The sequence below is a fragment of the Microtus ochrogaster genome, linkage group LG10 (assembly GCF_000317375.1).
Source record: "Microtus ochrogaster isolate Prairie Vole_2 linkage group LG10, MicOch1.0, whole genome shotgun sequence".
NCBI classification, from domain to species: Eukaryota; Metazoa; Chordata; class Mammalia; order Rodentia; family Cricetidae; genus Microtus; species Microtus ochrogaster.
In genome coordinates this window covers 2,510,980-2,531,326 of record NC_022035.1, presented here as the reverse complement: position 1 = coordinate 2,531,326, position 20,347 = coordinate 2,510,980, and the positions used below count along the sequence as shown (strand labels likewise).

Here is a 20,347-nt window from a genome sequence, read left to right as displayed (position 1 = left end):
GCTCATCTCCGTTAGAACAGCCATACATGATCTAGAACACAGCGCTCATCTCCGTTAGAACAGCCATACACAATCTAGAACACAAGCATTTCCATAACAATTTTAAGAGAAAGCCATTTATAATTAAAAAATCTTCAGAATTTAATGAGAAAAACTGATCATTTATCTATTTTCAGCACCTTTACAGATTTTGTTGCCTTTGGGAAGCTTTTGTGCTGAAAAAATGCACTTGACTCTCAGGAGTGTCCTTATTTCTGCTGCAGCAACTCCTGAGACGCGCAGGCCCATTGGTGTGCCCACGAAGTTTACTGGCTAGCAATAATTTTGGAATCAATAGCTGTTTATTCCTCCAAGGAAATTTCTTATATTAAGTAGACACATATAAAAAATGTAACAACTGATAAAACCTTTGTTACTTCAAAATAATCCCCATGGTATCAATATAATATGGAAAAACAATGCTTTCATTTCATTGGAAACGGAAGCGAGATTAGAGACTCATTTTGTAAAGGTCATAAGGGAAGTTATCTTACATTTATTATTGATTCAAAATGTCTAGTATTCAGAAAATACTCTATAACTATTTGTTGAATTAAATAAATAACAAAGGAAAGAGAAAACTTATGCTCCTTAAAAAAAATAAAAACATTTGAGAACTAGGGATGCACAATTAGAAGTCATTCTCTGACGTGATGTTTAACTGAGCTGGCATTAGTTCCAGCCTTCTTCTGTTATGTAATAATAGTCTACATGTAGTCATTCACAATTAGGAAACTCTTAAAAAATATACTCACAATATCATATTTTAAAAAGTCCATATGCATGAGGCTGTAAGTATGACATATATGTAGGGGTTGTAGAATCTCAATATTATGTCACTAAACGCAAAATTAAATCAGTTATTAAAACGTTTAGGCCCCAGCACCAATACATGTCATTGTCCTGGGTAGACTTTGCATTCGTGAGCAAAGCACTGCTGAGCATCTGCCATGTAACAAGTTAGAGAGCCTGTCCAGTAAAACCGCTAACAATGCTTTCAATATGGGACCAGCGAGCTGTGTCCTAGTGAGCAGGAGCAGCTGATCTGGGAAGTGGCCCCTGGTGGGTGGGGCTTCTCTTGTTCTTAGCAGCATCCTAAAGGGGTTTATGGGGTGCACAGCGAGGACCTTGCTAAATTTGTGGAATTGGATTTGCACTTATGTTAGGTGAAAAATAGAACCCACCCACCTTTCCCCTGTAGCCCTGAATGACCCATTTAACAGTATTACAGAGCCAGGACTTGCAACTTTATGGCCTTACCGAGATGTGTGTTTTATAGTTCTGATGGATGGACCAACGTCAAAAGCAAAATTGAACATTAGTTAAAAAGATTTGTGGTGTGAATCAGAGACACATTCTTTGGAACAACAATACAAACATCCTGTTTGCAATAGCCACAAAATAAAAATACCCATCATTTAGAAAGTGAGTCACTTAAAAATTAAAAAAAAAATTAGAATGTGCACTCCAGCTCACAAATGCCCAGAGTGTGCACACCCAGGTTGTCGCTGGACTGGGGCAGCCCGATTCCACTGCACATCTCCATGTGCACTGGCGATGGGAGCTGTGGCCACACACTTGACTCATTGGATCTGGGTGTCCCACGGCAATCATGGCATTTTTGTGGGTGATGCAGGTAGTTCTGCACTCTCTAGTCCCACTGCTGGCAGTTTCTTGACAACAAGAACCAGGTTTAAACGACACACATCTGGGGCGTCTTTATCAGTACACTCTGTTCAGAGGAGTGCAGCAAATGTTTGAGAAAATTGAATACATTTTTTTTATGTTTGGTGTGTGGGTTTGTTCTGGTTTTATTGTAGAGATGCTGGACAAGGACCCGTGAAGCCTAACTTCCCAAGTCATCTTCAAATCCTGCGAGCAGAGCAAACACTGCTTGTTTAGAAACAAAACCAGTGGAAACATCACAGCTTGTGTCATTAGAGTGGAAAAATTCATGTAGCTGAGCTTAAACAATTCATGATTCCTTGTTAAATCTAAATACCCTGGGACAAGTTCAAGAGATGAAAAATCAATTGGCCAAGAACTATGAAGGTGAAAGAGAAATTAAGCATCCGTGTGAATACAGGGGTCCTTTCAAAAGGCATGAGGCCACCTGTTAGGAGCGGTTGGAACCCACTTTGCCATGCCTGATTTCAGAGGTGTCTGCCAATGTCTCCTGGACACTTCACAGCTCTGTGTATATTTCACACTGTGTTAACCCTTCCGACGTGGAGGGAAGATTTTTTTTTGTTGTTGTTCGTTTGCTTTTGTTTTGTTTTCTCTTTCAAGATGGGGTTTCTTTGTGTAACAGTCCTGGCTATCCTGGAACTCACTCTGTAGACCAGGCTGGCCTTGAACTCAAAGGAGATCCCCCTGCCTCTGCCTTCAGAGTGCTGGGCTTAAAGGTATATGCCACCACTGCCCGATACCACCACCACCACTATCAGCTTGTAGGGAAGGTCTTAAGGTACTTCCATCATTAGTTAGATATTGTCATTTCTTCATTTCTCACTTAATTTTAGTCCTCCACCTACTAACTATGGGCCCGGCACTTGGGCAGGAAACCAAAGATGAAACAGAAATAGTTTAACAAGAGAAATATGGTAGACAAATGACTGATTGAAACAGAATGTGATGGATGCTATTGCAGACGTACGTGAAAGAATATATAAATAATCTGGGTGACTGGCTATGATCCTCTCCGGCCTAATCTGCTTCCGTTGTCTCTACGCTCCTAAACCACTGCTTGCTTTTGTGTCAGTTTTCCTGTCAGCAAGGACACGGGTACCTTGCTCTTTACTGTACTCTCCAGCTGGCATCTGACACAGAGTGGGTTCTTAGCAAGAACTCCTTGAAAGAACGAATTGACCGAACAAGGTGAAATTCCATAAGCTGTAATGGATGAGGTGGTTTTGTTTGTCTGTTTTGTTTTTGTTTCGTTGTTCAAGAGAGTCAAGAAGACTTGACTATGGAACCATGCCTGTGTTGTATGTTAAACGCTGAGGGTTTAGACAATGAAGACAGAAATGCTAGACCAAGCCGCAAGCAGAGGGACTGGCTCGGGAAGGCACACAGAGATGGGTAACATGCGGGGCTGTTGTCTCTGAGGGGTACACTGTACATGCTTGGAGGTTGATGGTATGTGTCAGAAAAGGCTGTGATGGGAACAGTGAGTGTATTAGACTCTGTGAAGAAGTCAAGCATGCCCAAAGATTTCTAAGTCACCAGGGCCCTGTAGACAGATGTGTTCGTTAAGCTAATACATTTGAAGTCTTGCATTATATTTCTTCAGAAATAAACTATCTTACAAAGCAGGTTGGTAATAGTGTAGATGGTTCACCAGAAAGAAAACAGAGAAATCACCTTCCATGACGACAAGCTGTGTAGACTGTACCTTCCTCACTGCCGACCACGAAGTTATTGACGTCCCCCGTCGGGAAAGCCATTCCCGTAACAGCGACAGGCTTGGACTTATTGTACACCAGCTCCATGCTCTCCTACCAAAACACACCGGTGTGGTTACATTTCCATCTGTCAACTCCTCGCCATGCCAAAGATAGCATGGAAAAATCATTTGGCTTAATCATCTGTTTGCTTTTCACACAGCGCTACAAAAGACCCCCACTGTGTTCCACTGCCCCTGCCATCCAGGCAGCTCCATGTCTCTGGTTTCAAGCCTGCTGGATTTCATCAGCGTGTGCCACCGCTTCCCCAGTCAGGCGGAGATGACAGGTGAGAATTTTGAAACTAACGGTGCAGAAACTAAAGTTAATGCTGTAATGATTACACTTGTCAGCTCCAGGCTTTAATAAAACACATAATACCCTTGTATTTACAAACATTTTCAAAATCAATTGTTCACGAGAATACACGTGTATTAATATCAGATGTACAAATACATTTGTCACAGAGGGACTGTAGGTCCTCCGTGAACTGAGACCAGGAGACTGTCACTCAGTCGAAACCAGAATCCAACAGGAAGTAGACCCCATGAAAGGCAGCTGTGGGCTGTAGAGACTCTGAGCTCACCAAGAAAGGTATTTAAGTAAGTGATTAATATAGCATATAAGACTTTATTATGGCAAACCATTTGTTAAATTTAGAGAGTATGTCAAAAGATCCATATATATGCTTTGGGGCTGAAGAGATAGCCCTTAAGCACTGACTGTTCTTCCAAAGGACCTGGATTCCATTCCTAGCACCCATGTCAGGAAGTTCACAACTGCCTCTAACTCCAGCTCAAGGATATTTGGTGCCTCTGACCTCCATGAACACCTCCACAGACACACACCACGCCAAATAAGTATCTAAGGAAGATATGCTGCTAAATTAAATTTAATGACAGCAAAGAACAAGTATCGACAATGTCCCTCATTATTCCTGGCTATTTAGAGCGAGCAGCCTGTTTGGTGTAGCTGAAGCTCTGAGCAGACTGTTTGTGAAGTTGTACAGGAACTATGATTTTTCTGTGCAATTCAACCAAGCTGTTTTGGCCACAGAGTTCATGATTTGGAAATCCTTGCTGTCAGGGTTACGGTCACACCGACCCTGAGACCCAGGTAATACTGACCATTCATGGCACCAGCACACTGAGAACATGGCAGCGTGCCGCCTGAAGGGCAGGATGCCTTGATAGTCACATGGAAAATAGGAACATCTGATGCTCTGCCTTGTCTCTAAGGTTAGTGGTAAGGAAGGAAATAAATGTTGGTTACTCACTGGGGAGGGGGGTTTAGGGGAGAGAGGTGCAGGGGGAGAGGGACAGGCAACTGTGGGATACCCCACTTATCCCTGCTCTCCATGGGGACAAGACTATGGAATACTCCATCTCTATGCAGAACCAGGCATCTGTGGGCAGGCTAACAATAATAAAAAATGGGCTCGGAGCTCCCACATCACTGACTTAACCTAAACAAACACATGTTTAATCAGCAAAATGGACAATTAAAAATTCTCAAATAGAGGGTTTGCTCTGATATCTGTTTATAATCTCCATGCTCTTAAAAGAAAACAACACATTGCTGAAAATTTTAATACTAAACCATAAACTATCTGCACACAACTGCAGGCCCGATAAAGATCGGCAAAACCAGGAAGCTGAATTGCGAGCTGTTTGTTAGCGTTCTCTCCCCCGCCCCTAAAGTCATGTGAAAAGCCTTGCTTTAGTAGCGTCTACATCTGTAGAGACTTAAGTGGAGTCTTTACAGTTTCCACATGTTCTTATATATATCTCAGAACTAGTCCTCGGCAAAAATGGAATGGGAGACGTTCTAGAGCTGTCGTTCCAGGGGAAGGGACAAGAATTGTCAGACTGAGAATTATCTTCTGGGAATTCTCTATAATTTCTTTCATATAAAGATTGCCATAGACTATCCCAATGAACTCTTCGTGGTTTTAAGTTGGGGGAGAATGTTGTGTTTGTTCACACAAAGCCATGTGGACAGCATGAGCGTGTCTGCATCCATGCTTGCACACATGTGCCTGTCACGTGTGCATGCTCTAAAAGTGGCACTCAGACACCCGCCTCCAGCATTCTTCCCCCCCCCCCCCCCCAGCTCTTTGTTTGGTTTCCATTGCTGGGATCAGTAGTGGTTTGGGAAAACGGGAACCTTCTCATTTTCAGCTTCTCGCTTAGTGAGTAAGGAATGGCAGGAGCCATGCTCACAAACATTCCAGAGAGGAAAACAGGCGGTCGTCTAGGGTACAGAAACAAGCAGCAGCTTGGGTTTCTGTTTTGCTGGGATTCTTTTCCTCCAAGGCAAGTCCCCAGAAGGGGTTGCTCTGCCGAGCTCCACCCTTATTTTCATTGCTTCCCAAAGCTGCAGGGTGAATACAGGCAACTGCTCTAATCACGGTGCTTTCAAATGGATTAGTTCATTTTCATTTGAAACTGACCTAAGGATTAACGTAGTGCAATAATGACATAATTTGTGGTAGAGGAAATAGGTTTTGGCTTCAAGGGCCTTTGGGTCTTTGGGAGACATGTTCCTAGGCAGGCTGGTTTTGGAGCCAGCAGGCTGCAATGTGGAGGAGAGAAGGGACGCACCTGTGGGGTGGAGAGCATGTCCAGGCTCCAGGAACACATTTTGCCATCGGTAGAGACAGTGATGAGGTTGTGAGCGTTCTGGGTCCCAACAACATTGACACAGTACACGGGATGCTGTAAAAATATCAACATGGAGGATCAGGGGCTGCTGCAAGCAGAAATGAGTGTCAGCGTTACTCTGACAAGGGCTACAGAGTGACATCCTCTGACTAGCATGACCTTCCGGTCACTTGCCATTTGTAAGACTAATTCTGTAGAAGTCCCGAACCAGCTACTAATGTGGAAATACCTACAGAGCTTCACCTTGTGAAGTTTGATGCAGTCCAAGAGAACTGAAGGGAATGAGAACCAATGGCTGTTGCCGGGCAGGAGCAAGCTGGGAGCCGGGTGTGGATTCCACAAGTAAGTCTATGGCATAGCATCGTTTCTAAGCGCAACGCGAATATGAAGAGGCAGCTTTATAGGCATAGAACTCCAGCCTTGGAAGACTGTATTACTAAGTCTGGAGTTTGATGCATTCTAGCATTCTAGCCAGTGACACACATTTGATAGCACTGGCTTTAAAAACTGGTTAATACTCACTAGTTTAACTTGAGGAGGGCTGTATTGGTGGTGGACTTACTGCAATAACATACTTAGTAAGAGAGAATTAGGGTTTTCTTGTATATTATTTCAAAGTCTAAGGTGAGAGGTTTATTTCTCAGACTATCAGGCTTAAATTCGGCCTAAGCCTTGACAGAGGTCATTTATACATCCTGGCAGATGAGTAGAACACACTAGCCAACTGTCAGGACTCTAGAAGCCAATCCTGTTCTATAGAAGTCTACACAGTAGGCTAAAACCATTTGAAGCTGCTCACGAAACACTAAACGGGAGGTTAGGATAAGCAGAACCTAGCGGCAATTTGGGTTAGATTTCCGGCATCTCAGCCACAAGTGGCCAAACCACAGCTTACTCGATGCTTCTCTGTACAAACAGCTGACAATTGAAGCTGGCCTCTTGATGAGTTAGTGTCCATAATACCTAGCCACAGCTACAGTGAAACAGTCTTCAATCATTAGAAGCTGGCACTGTAGAAAGGATGGCTCAGAGACTATTATTATCATATAAACCCCTGGTCAGAAAGAGCAGCAATAATCACTGAGTGTAGCTTCTTGGCTGCCTCTTCCTAGAAGTCATCCAAACTCAGCTGAAATACCTTTCCTACAGCGTAGTCGGTGTTAGCATTAACCTGAGGGTTCCCCTTCTAGCAGCTGTGATAAAGAAAGCTCAGTGCATTTGAGTCAAAACAATGCAACTATTTGAACATTTTTAGATTACTCTTTCATATCCCACTCTGAATTCCCAGATCTTGCTTTAGGCTAGCCATCCCTAATCCCCTCAAATCTTCCTGGGCTACCTAGTTCTCGATATTTCTTCATTTCAATCATTTTTTGTTGAATACACTGTCTTTTATCAGAGTTCCCTAAGGGTAAAGTTCTGAGGACAATACAGGACCATCTACCTGCATTTTGACTGTACAATGTAAAAATATGTGTAGCTATGATTTGCCATTTAAATACCTTGAAACATAAGCCATGTTAATGCATTGCTAGAGTACACTTTTTTTTTTATTACCATTCTATTGTCTTTTACCAATGTTGATGGAGTGGCAGTAAGTTCCTATGTCTTTTTCATGTTCCAACTGACACTTTCCCATTATTGGCATCAATGGGTCCACCCAATGGTAAGTACAGCAGATATTTGAAAATAAACCTGAGACTGTAGTCAACAGTCTTTTTTTCAGGTCTTTGGTATTTTGGAACCCAAAGCACTGTGTCATGAAACTTATGTGATGAGTTATACAGCAGACCAAGGCCAGAGAAGAGAGCAAATGGAAAAATAGATGTAATAGATTCACTTAAAAATATCAGATTTATGCAGGATTGCATTTAGGACTGAGGTCGAGGTAAAAGCCAGCATCTGGCTGCTTTGCTTTTCTGTTCTTTAGGTTAACCCATCCCGCCTTCCTTCCAAAAATGGTGCATGCCAGCATACCAAAAGTCATGTGGATGCCGGGGATTTGTATTCAGGGCCTAAAACGCTTGTGCAGCAGGCACTGTAGTGACAGAACCATCTCAAGATGCCTTGCATTTCCTTTTGGGAACCGTCTGATAAGTTGATTTACCTTAGGACATGCCGAGCTGTGACTTCATGGGAAGCTGCTCTATGTCTTTGGCATTGTGCTGTTGATACACTACTTCAACAGCCACAATCGAAAGAGTATGCTTTTAAGGTGTTTGTTCCCTCATGTTTTGTTCATGAATTTTTATAAACTTATCATTCACTTAAAAATAACGGGTTTAGCAGAACTGACGAATACGTGTGGGTGAATATTCAGCATGTTGCTGCTGCTTTACTTGATGGGACTAATCTCAGAAGGCACTGCCCGGAGTCCAGTTTTCTTTATCCCTTTAGTGAAAGGCATGGCACATTGCTGTGAACGTGAAGGCTACTAGGAGTTTTTAGCAAGAATCAAATTGAACTTTGCTATTAACCACCAAAACTCAACACATATAACCCAAACTGCAATCAGTTCAGAAGCCTAAAGGCACAGGAGGGAAAGGTCAAGAAGAGTCAGAGAGCCAAAGGACCATGCAAACACATCATTACTTCATGGAAAGAAACAGACAAAAAGGCAACAGTACAACTCATTTTTTTCCAATAGAATGACAGCTTGTTTTTATTTATTTTAGAAATAAACACGCTGTGTGGTAGAAGGATTTTGTTTTAATTATGATTTCCTGTTGCCCCAAATACATACGTGTGGTGGGTGTGAAAGGAAATTAACAAGCCCTCCGTGGAGAGACTTCTTTTTGTTTGTTTGATCCTGGCACCAATCAGCCAGGCAACGATGGAAATTGAAAGACAAACACAAAACAAACTGTACACATTGAGCTATGGATCAGACAAAACACAGCAAGAGAGAGGCGAAATGTATTTGTGTTTTCTTTTCTAACAGAAACAGTGCCACTCAGCTTGATGATAACAACACTTGAGTTGTGATGGCCACATTGTTCATTACTTGGCAGAGAAGTGGTAAGTCTTCCAATGAACTTCTGAGTTTGGAATGCCCCCAAAAGATTTTTGCTAAATCTCGGAACAGTTGGATTTATAATTTCTGAAAAATTGGAAGCATGTTCACAAATGCACCAGACATCCACAGAGAGCCAAGGAATGGTTTTGTGCTACTCAAGGGGGACACCTGCACTGTACTGGTCTTCTCTTGGGCCACAATTTTCTGTTATTAGTTTGGAGAAATAGGGTAGGCGAGATCAATTTCCCAAGATTCCCAAGAACCAATTTTACCTGCATGCGTCTTTGGCCCCAATCAATCAAAATTAGGACTGACTTGGCATTTGCCATTTCCCATTGTCAAACTTAACAAGAGCTGGAGAATTCCCCTCCTCCTTGTCTCAGTTAAGTGACTAGCCACCCATTTTCTAAGCTGGAATGATCTTGCGGCCAGAAGATGACAGAATGCAGCAACAGCATTAAGGAAATTGGAAACAATGCCGGGGTTGTATCCTTGGGCATAATTTTGGCATTTCAGAGAAGGCACATCAGCCACCCTGAATATCAAGGTAGTGGCGATTGATGGAGACATGCCTGTCTCCTTGTCCCTCCTAACAATTGCTCTTCACACCTGCCATTCTCTTAAAGGAAATGACAGAGCAGTTGTCTTGTGAACACTATACTGAACCTCTTCTACTAAATTATGGGTAATGGTTTTGAGATGTTGACTTTTAACCCTGGGGATTATACTGTCACTATAGACTTCACATTGAGACACTACGCATTCCAGAATTTAAAGCCATAGTACTCTTTCAAATTGCAAATGGAAAAAGCGTGTTGGCGAACGTCCCACACACCATCTCTAGGCATGGTACTTTCTCTCGGTAGTCTATTTGGAAAAATATGTTTGCGTCTCAAAATGCCTATGTGAAGAGGCTCTTTAGGTAGGTAATTACAGGAGACCGTCTTCACTGACGGCTTTTGGAGCATCAAAGGAGATCTTCCTAATCTCTAGAACTTGAAGATTATCAAGATTATTAGTACATTTCTTGAAAGTTAGTGCTTTTCCTAATGTGGCCCTGGCTGGCCTGAAGCTAAATATGTAGACCAGACTGGTCCAGATCTCATAGAGATCCATCTACCTGTGTCTCCTAAGAATAAGTCAATGCTTCTTTAACCCACTTTTTATTTATTTATTTATTTATTTTTTTGAGAAAGATTCTTTCTCTGTAGTGCAGACTGGCCTCAAAGTTGGAATTCTCCTCCCATTGCCTCTTTGGGGCTATGTTAATCTGACTTTATCTAGTATTCACTAAGTCACATTGTAGTCAGTTACTACTCAGTTTCTATAAGTCATGTCTAATTCAGCCACTGTTGTCCTATGAGCTGCTGCTTCTTCGGGATCTGTGCAGGTCACAGGAGTACGGTAGAAGCTTGACTTACCGTATGTGCAGCAGCTGACAAGGGCGTCCGCTGGACAGGAGTCCTTCGGTGACTGCGATTGTCCCAGAGGACAATCTGGCCTGAATAGGTGCCACCAACCACCAAATTCGGATGAAAACGGGCAAAGCAGACTGACATCACCGAGGACTGTGTGGAAGGAAGGAGACACGGTGAGTGGGTCCCTGAGCTGCTGCTGCTCTTCCGGATAGAAACAATGCTTCGTCAGAGAACTTCAGTCTCTGCTAGAGGGCAGAAAGTAATGTTAATTTGACCTGTGAAATACACAGTAGGGCATCGTACCCACTGACACAGGACTTCTGAGAGGTCAGCCAATGGCTTTCCCCCCTTGAAATCTGAAATTTGAAGTTTTGGCTATGTTGTCAAATAGGCATAAAACCTATCTTAAATCCATCATTGTTTTGTGGTCTATGAAGTTTGCATTGCGGACAATTCCCATCTCTTGAATAAAATTGTGATAGAAATAATATTAATTCCCACTGAGGCCCCAACCAAGCAGTTCTTTCTGCTGAGCGCAGCTCAGAGACAAAGTAATTCTAGCTTCAAGAATTTTAACACGGTTTTTTTTTCCTCTTCATTTTTTTTTTGTTTTTGGCATAATGTAGCCTTCTAGGAAGTAGCCTGACCTCAGAAGGATCCAACCTGCTCCTCCCAAAGCTCCCTCACCTCCCATGGGCATTCTCCATGACTTTCTCCTGCCCACTTCAGACGACTCTTAATGTTATCCTTTGCCTATTTTAACAAGCAGTCAGAAAGGGCCTTCAATCCAAATTGACCATGCTCTGTCATAACATCACAGTGTGGCTTCTGAAATTCCACAAAAGACTACTTTGCCCTGAGTTCATCTGAAACAATGTAGCTGAGGCCCTCGAAGGCAGACAACTCCCACATCTGAGACGTTACTTTTCATCCCTGAGGTACTTTCCATATCGCGTTTACAAGCCGAGTGAGTGTTTCCAATAAACACACATCGCTCCTTCAGTTAAACGCGGTAAAAAGTTGCGCAGAACTTACTATGTCTAAGGAAGGCAACATCCCGAGAATGTTGTAAATAAAGGCACAGCCCCAGCTGATGTGAGCTCTACTAATGGGAACGGAAGAAACTCAGGTTCAGATGAGCAGAGCTACTGCTAGTGGAGGCAGTGCCTTCGTGTGAAATAGAGAAAGGTGCCCTGGCATAGATGCCACCGTGAGGGCAGTCACATGCCTTGGCAAATGGAGAGGACAGTGGGATTTGTTTATTTGCTGTGTCTCGAGTGTGCCATCCTCATGCAGGCTACAGCTTCTACATTAAAGGAGTAGCCATGATTGGGATACTGGATCCCATTAAACCTTAGGTGTGTGTGCGTGCATGTGTGTGTGTGTGTGTGTGTGTGTGTGTGTGTGCAGCAGCTGAAGGTCCAGGGAAGATCAGTTGTAGTTAGAGAGAAAGCAGAAGACTTATAAAGTCTTCATGAAAGGGGGTGTACTAGACCTTGAAGTCTTTGTGGAAAACTGAGTCGGTACAAAAGAAAAGAAACACATTTCGGAGCGGCGAGGTAACACGGGTGGATTGGAGGTTGTCGAAGAACAGTCTGCTACCTGATTGGGCTGGAAGGGACCACGCGAGAAGCAGAGATTTTGAGCAAACAAGCATCAAAACACTCTAACTGATAAACGGAATAGTGGTCAAGGAAAACTGTGACTTGTTGGTGACGGGAAAGCTAAACTCCTTCCTCCCCTTTCTCTCCTTCCTATCTCCCTTCCTCCCTCGACCCCTACCCCTGCTTCCCCTTCCTTCTTACCAGCATCTTTCCTTCCTTCCTTTCTTCCTCCTCTCTCCCTCCCTCTCCCCCTTCCCTTCCCACTGGTGTTTTGAGACAAGGCCTTTCTCACTATGCTGCCCTGGCTGTCGTGGAACTCACTGTGAAGATCAGACTGGCCTCGAACTCACAGAGATCTGTGTGTCTTTGCCTCACAGGAGCTGGGATTCAAGGTGTGTATCACCACATGGTGCACAAACGACCCATTTCTTAATAAGAACAAGAAATCAAAGTGGGTCTGTGTTCCTCACAAGACTCCCTAACCAGAAAGTGTCTCGGGCCCTCTGAAGGAGCAGAAAGAATGTAGACTGTTTTTCAATGTCAAGTTTTCCCAGTTTGAATGATTTTCAGTTTCAATTCCTTGAACACAATTCGACAGAGAACATGCCCATACCCCAATCTGGTTTTCATAAAGTCTAAGAATAACTCTCAATAATGACGCTGAATTAGAGAAAAAGAACATAATGCCGGTCAGCTTCTTGTTTTACACATCCCACAGAAACGACTCTTAGTTTTCAATTGATGAAATTCTTATGTTCCTTGAGCTATGTTGGAAACTAAAAAAAAAAACAAAAAAGCTTCAGTGAGTCTTAAAATCATCCAGGTGGTATCGCCAATTGAATTTACCAAAGCCCAAATCAATATGGATAAAGGAATGTCATTCAGTTGGAAAAACCTGGAATTCAACCACTTGATTGCTTCCCTGTTTCAGTTAAGTTCCAGCAAATTCTTCTGCAAGTCTCACAACGGTTTGTTGCTGGAATGAACTGAAGGAGAGCAAACAGTAAGAGGTATTTCTGAAACTCACAGACAGAGCTAACAATACATTAGAATCTATTCCATGGGCTGGAGCTACCTACTTGTCCATTCATTCACTGGCTCCATCTTCCTTCCTTCCTTCCTTCCTTCCTTCCTTCCTTCCTTCCTTCCTTCCTTCCTTCCTTCCTTCCTTCCTTCATCAGACACTTAGCACTGAGATTTGTTAAATCATTTCAGAACGTTCCCAGCATCACATCAGGCCCTGCCTGGGATGCAGAGTTCTATTTACTTCAGTAAACCATCAAATGGATGTTGCAGAAGAGTAACCTCACGCTGCGGTATGGTTACAATCACCACAATTAACTTGGTTTTTCTGGAAAACAATTTTTATGACATTATTAAAAGGAATAAAAGAGACCTAAACAGAGAACTCTCAACAGAGGAATCTAAACTGGCTGAAAGACACTTAAGGAAATGTTCAACATCCTTAGTCATCAGAGAAATGTAAATTGAAACAACTCTGAGATTCCATCTTACACCTGTAAGAATGGCCAAGATCAAAAACACTGATGACAACTTATGCTGGAGAGGTTGTGGGGTAAAAGGAAACACTTCTGCATTGCTGGTGGGAGTGCAAGCTGATACAGCCCCTTTTGATGTCAGTGTGGCCATTTCTCAGAATATTAGGAAACAACCTTCCTCAAGACCCAGTAATACCACTTTTGGGTTTATATTCAAAGGATGCTCAACCATACCACAAGGACATGTGCTCAACTACATTCATAGCAGCTTTGTTTGTCATAGCCAGAACCCGGAAACAGCCTAAATGCCCCTCGAAAAGAATGGATAAGGAAAATGTGATACATTTAACAATGGGGTACTACACAGAATTAAAAATAATGACATCTTGAAATTTTCAGGCAAATGGATGGAGCTAGAAAATATCATATTGGGTGAGGTAACCCTGATGCAGAATGACAATTATCACATGTACTCACTCATAAGTGGTTTTAAAGATAAAGCAAAGAAAACCAGCCTACAAACCACAATCCCAGAGAACCTAGAAAACAATGAGGACCCTAAGAGAAATTTACATAGATCTAATCTACTTGGGAAGTAGAAAAAGACAAGATCTCCTGAGTAAACTGGGGGCATGGGGACAATGGGAGAGGGTTGAAAGGGAGGGAAGAGGTAGGGAGGGGAGCAGAGAAAAATATATAGCTTAATAAAATCAATAAAAGAATGGATAAAAGCCCATATTCTCATTTTATCTGGCATTTAGAAAATGAAGTATAGTTAGGCTCATCAATTTTACTTGTCTTCCACACACCGCATCAACCATAGCTTCACATAACTGCACATACTACAAACATTCCCTCTCCCACTTCTATCCGCATGAGCTAGGTTTGTGCATACAAAGTTTAGCAGACAGCTCCAGGGGTTGCCACACTCGCCGTGTGCTATTACCATTCATATGGAAACACCCAGGCAGTGTGGTCTTAACAGCCTACATGTAAAGTTTAGTTAGAATTTGGCCATTTCTTAAGCAGTTCTTAAGACCAGTGTCAGAGGCAATGGTGGCAAACATTTGCATGATTGTCTTAAATTTTTAAAACTTTTCATCCAAAGCATAGATGCCTTTAGACCCACCGATGACTCTGGCAGTCAGAGTTCTTCAGATTTGGGGAATTTTGCATGGAGCAGGCTCAGAGGGGAGTCTGGGAACCTTCTGAATCCCCCTGCTGCTCCTACAGCGATTGACGTCACTGCTGTTGCTGCCTGACTGTCAAGGAATTTACTAACTGCCAGTGGAAAGCTCATAGGGGCGCTATCATCCACCCACTTACAGCTGTCTGGTAAAAAGGAGAAAAATGCATCTCAGGAAAAGTGGTTGACATGTCTAAAAAAAGAAGATGGGTTATTAGTATTTTTTTTTTGCTGTCCTCATTTTTAGCAGCATATTTTCCAAAGACAATTATCTTGGAAAGTATTTTATTAATATTAATGTTGGTTTAAAGTTTGTCACTTTCCTAGGCATTAGGGTTGTATGTTAACTCAGTTACTCAACATTGTAATAAGGCATCATTAAACTAAGATTAGGGAAACTTAGGTAAAAAAATTAATTGGAATCAGGATGTTTTCTTTTTTTTTTTTTTCTTTATCTTTCTGGGCTCTATCAAGATACAGTGGCCCAACCTAGTATTGCATGCTTGTAATCCCAGTCCTTGATAAACAGAGTTACGAGAGTCAGGAGTTTAGGGCCAACCTGGGCTACATAGTTAGAGCTGATCATGAACAAGAAATCAAACACATGTGTGTAAAGACATTCTTACATTTAAAATTTTTAGTTACTGTATTTTGTTCTTTAAAGTGTTAGGTACTTTATTTTGAAAAACTACGGATAGCCTGACCAATTCTAACAGTCTAGTCCTGTGAGAGGGGGAATTCATGGGGTTGGTGAGAATTTTTGGACAATGTTAACTGTTTCATCAAAGTAAATGTTCCTGGCACTCCAGTTGAACTCTGTTTTCACAAAGCTCGTGATTTCATTGATGTGGCCATGTTGTTGGTCAAATCAGAGGCCTAGAAATATGATAAGCCTATACGTTAAAAGCTTGATGTAAAACTGGTGACCCTAAATCTATTCCACACAGAGGCGGCGCTACAGGGGGATGTGCTTCCTCACAGCACACAGAGCACAGTTCCCCCCCCCCCCCATCAGGTCAGGGACCATCCCAACACCGTGTGAGGGGCAAGTCACCTCCACTGGCGAGTGTTGGTATCTTCCACAGCTACGCTTGCCCTGAGACTGTTGAAGATACGTCTTACTTTTCAACCTTGAGCAGATTGCCTAGTTATAGCCATCTCTCCAAATCAGCCTCGCCATCACCCATATTGTGCCACATCCCCAAATGGACTCCCTATCAGACAAGGCTACACATCCGTACCCTCGGTTTCAAGAGAACTCAGTTTGTTTTGTCCCCTTCACGGAGGAATTCCAAAGGGGTGGGGGAGAGACTCCACTTTGGGTGTCGCCCTTCACTCACGGCAAGCCACTGCCTGCAATTCAGTCAGCCCAAAGTCCTCTTTAAGTGGTTGTGGAGGCTGTTTTACATTTTGTAGAGTTAATCTAGGCCAGCTTAGGGATCAGGCTCCCCCTTAACCACAGACCCATATACCGGAGGGTGAACAGCCCTTGGTCACTGCTGTCTGGGAAGCTTGTCCTCTAGGTTCACATTTGATCTCCTTCCCTGTGTCCTTCTGTGGGTGGCACTCTGCCCACTCCGTTAGCCACTATGCCTGGGTGGGAGGGATAGGGGGGGTCCTGCGTGCAAAAGCCTCTCCTATTTCAAGTACCATCTCTTCTGGGGGAGAGGTCGGTCCCCAGGGATGGAATGGCCATATTGTTGCCAGATGCTGTCTAATGGTGGCTGACATTTTATTTGCCTTAAAGTAAATGCCTAACTGTCAGAAGGCCCGAGGCAGACAGATCAGATCCATCTGCTTCCCACGGAACTACTACGTGTTTCTGAAAGGACACACAAAACACACACACACAGACGTTTCTTTTGTTAATGGAAACACATGTAATTGGAGAAGGTTGCTACCAAAGGCTCATGTGTAGGAGGTGTGAAGGTGATGAAGCCCGCAGGAGACAGGAGCTGACACTCCCATGGAGCTGGAGGGCGAGGACCCTCTTCTCCCGTTCATGTCCTCCCTCGCTCTCTGACAGTTGCTGCTGGCATGCACACTCCATTCTCCCTCCGAGCAGTGACCATGCACACAAAGCTGCTAGCTGACAGGTGCGGGACCTCTTCGGCAGGGATTGGGTTAGCTGGCCAGTTACTTCTCACCGTAGTTTGTACTAAAAGATCAAAGCAGCTGATTCTAAAATGTGATTTCTTCCAAATTTGGAAACCAACCATCCCAACAAGCTGCTTTAGAATCTGTGGAACTGGCAAGCCCTTCTTTCACTAGTGAGACCCTAGCGTGTACACAGTAGGGCTATGCACCGACAATACAAAGGGCAGGAGGCATCTGCAAGCATCCGACTAGTGGAGAAACCGGAATGTTCGCTAAGCTGCTAGTGGGGATGCAGTGGTACAGCTGCTTTGCAAACTGTTCTTAGTGGCGCCTCGGAAGACTGAACTGTCGTCATATGACCCAGCAATTCTACTTCCACGTCAATGTCCGAGAGCACCAAATACAGAGGTTTACATGAAAACCTATGCACTAATGTTTGTAACAGCATTGCCACAACTTTCTAAAGGCAGAAAGAACTGAAATGCCCATCCACTGAGGAGGAGGCGTGTAATATGTGACAAGTCCTTGTGAATGCTGTCAGCAATAAAAGGGCATGAAACACTGTGTGAGCTATACTATGAATGAGGACCGAGAGGATTACTGATGTAAGACCCAAGCCAAACAAGTCACACAAGGGTAAGTGATAGCCACACATCTTTGGAAATTTGCTAAGAAGGCAAGGAGCCGGAGATGATAAATGTGGATGTATGGTACATTAGCCAAGGTTTACTCGAAGAGCAGAACTAATGGGATAAATGTATATGTGTGTGCATATGTGCATAAATATACATATGTATATATGCGTGTGTGTGTGTATGTATTTATTGAGTCACTTTAAAAAGAGTAACAACAGCTAAAATCATGTCTATGAGGCTGAGAACCTAGTGGTTAACTCAGCCCTTAAAGTTGTATGCCTCTGAAATCCGAGTACTCCCGCTGCAACTGTCTCTCACTTGGAGGGCGTGTGTGACAACCAACAGTTACCCAGTGCACAAGCTGGGGTGCCCCAGTACTCCCAATCTGGCCCTGTAAGCCTGGAGGTTTGCTGGACAGCAGTGTTGCTGTAGTCCATGATGGAAGATTGGAAACTGGTTGTGCTGCCAGTGAAGGTGGCATCATCATCATCATCATTATCATCTTCACCATCATCATTACCAACAGCAGCAGCATCAATGGGGCAAACAAATCAACTCCTGGCAAGAGGCAAGGCCGAGAAGCAAAAGACAAGATGATCTTCCTTCTGCTCCACTGTTTTCATCTGGGCTGCTACCAGGTGCCGCTGCCTACAGGTGGAATGGATCTTCCTGCATCTGCCAAGGTGGTGGGGATAGTTCTTCAGGTGAAGCTTCCTAGTAATTTGTAGCGAGTTGAACCCCAAACCAATTGTGAGGTACGTATGTGAAATACGAATCATTTTAAAAGAGTGCGGATGTGTTTCGAAATTTGTGGACTTACCCGCCTTCTTATTCCGGGGGAAAAAACAACTCGATCGCTGTGATTGCTTTTTGTTCAGGTAATTATTTCTGAGCATCACCTCCGGTGTCCACACCCAAAAAGGCTCTGATATGGAAGGATTCGCAGATTTCTAGGTCCCATATCTAGAGCACACATGTGCGTGGGTACACAGTATACAGAAGCCAGAGGTTAGCAATCATTTCTCCTGCTTATTGTTTTGAGACATAATCTCCTGACCTGGAGCTCACTGATTAATGGGCCTGGACAGCCTCTCCAGTCTCTGCCTGCAGGGTCCTGGGGTTACAGACACACACCCTTATGTCAGGGGTTTTTATAGTTGCTGGGGATTTAACTCACGACTTCAAGCATGTTCAGCAGGCATTTTACCAACTGAGCAATTTCCAGACCTTATTTTTTTGACACATCTTTAAAATTATTTATTTAGAAAAAAATGACAGAGGCTAGATTGATGGTTCAGTGGTTAAGAGCACAGGCTGACCTTCCAGAAGACCTGGGTTCAGTTCTCAGCACCCAAAATGGCACTCACAACTGACTGTAACTCCAGTTCCAGGTGATATGGCACCTTTACACAGATACATGCAGGTAAAACACTAATGCACATAAAAATAAATGAACCTTAAAAAAATAAAAGTAAAAAAAAAAGAGGTAAAACTTTTCGGATATAAGACTTATTGTCCTGACAATTTGGCCGCACACAGTTCCGTGTCTCTGAATATACTCACAGTCCTGTGCCGCCTGTGGCAGCTTTCCCTCCTGTCAGTTAAAGCTATGTTCCCATTCAATACTGATTGTTCTTTCCTTCTCTTCCTTTAACCTCTGGGAACCATCCTGCTACTCTCTGGCTCTAAATATTGGTTATCAGTGGAATCAACTGTGATGTATTTGTCTTATTTCTATTAGCATGACATCCCCTGGTTACCAAATGGTAGCATATATAAAATTTCCTTTTTTAAAAAAAATGCCTAATAATGATCCATTGTCCTTATTCATCACATCTGGTTTGTTAATTTGGCTATCTTATCAAACTTGGGTCACTTTTTCCGTTCAGGTTTTGTGAGTAATGCTGCCATGAGGATATATCTCTTTGGGGGTATGCTTTTGATTCTTTTGGGTATATATTCATAAATAGAAGAGTAGGGTCATATTGAAGTTCTATTTGTACTTTTTTTTTCTGGAACCACCATATTTTTTAAAATACTTTTTATCACTTACCATTCTATAATAAAATACATGATTTCTACTAATTTCATTTCTTCTCTGATTTTTTTGTTTTCAACAGTAATCACCACAATATTGGTTGAGAGCTATGTAAACATTAATCTTTATTTATTTACTTTTGAGATATTGCTATGTAATACATGCTGCCTCTAACTTGCTATCCTCAGCCTCCCAAGTACTGAGATTACAGGTGGATCTCAGTATGTTGAACTTAGTAATTTTCAGTTGATAAGGGAGCATGATAGTTCTTACCTTGAAGACACAAAGGACATTTTCTTTGCCCTCCCCAAGTTTCTGGGCAATTAGAGTTCACTGTCCCGCTTCAGAGACATTTATAAACAATATGCCTCACATATAGTTAGGAATGACTAGACTCAATCTGAAGAAATATCTGCAAACAAAATAAAAATCCAGAGGTCTCCTCATTTTGGCTAATGGATCCTTCTCCCAATCTTAACCACAATCCTTGGTCCAGTCTTGGTGACTTAAATATTTTATCAGTATTTGTTTTATAGCTTAAGTCTTTTGAATTCTTATTCTTGACAACTAGACCTCACATCATGCTGCAGGAACTCCTTCCGCTCCTTCAGCCAATAGCTCTTAAGATACCAGCCCACTTGGGCGTGGTCTCTTTTGCTTTAAAAAGCAGCAGTAGCCCTTCTCTCTCTCTCTCTCTCTCTCTCTCTCT

The 20,347-nt window shown here is 42.8% G+C and overlaps 1 protein-coding gene across 7 annotated transcripts in view; it reads right to left on the bottom strand.

Moving 5' to 3' along the window:
- The window catches only part of Dync1i1 (dynein cytoplasmic 1 intermediate chain 1), a 304,734-nt gene that overhangs the window by 53,744 nt on the left and 230,643 nt on the right, over window positions 1-20,347 (bottom strand). For all 7 annotated transcript variants that reach the window (XM_005363697.3, XM_013352447.2, XM_005363700.3 and 4 more), the window contains 3 exons: window positions 10,583-10,729; window positions 6,086-6,199; window positions 3,403-3,536 (listed from right to left, as the gene is read on the bottom strand). In XM_005363697.3, coding sequence (XP_005363754.1) covers window positions 3,403-3,536; window positions 6,086-6,199; window positions 10,583-10,729 — 395 coding nt within the window. The remainder of the gene's footprint in view (window positions 1-3,402; window positions 3,537-6,085; window positions 6,200-10,582; window positions 10,730-20,347) is intronic.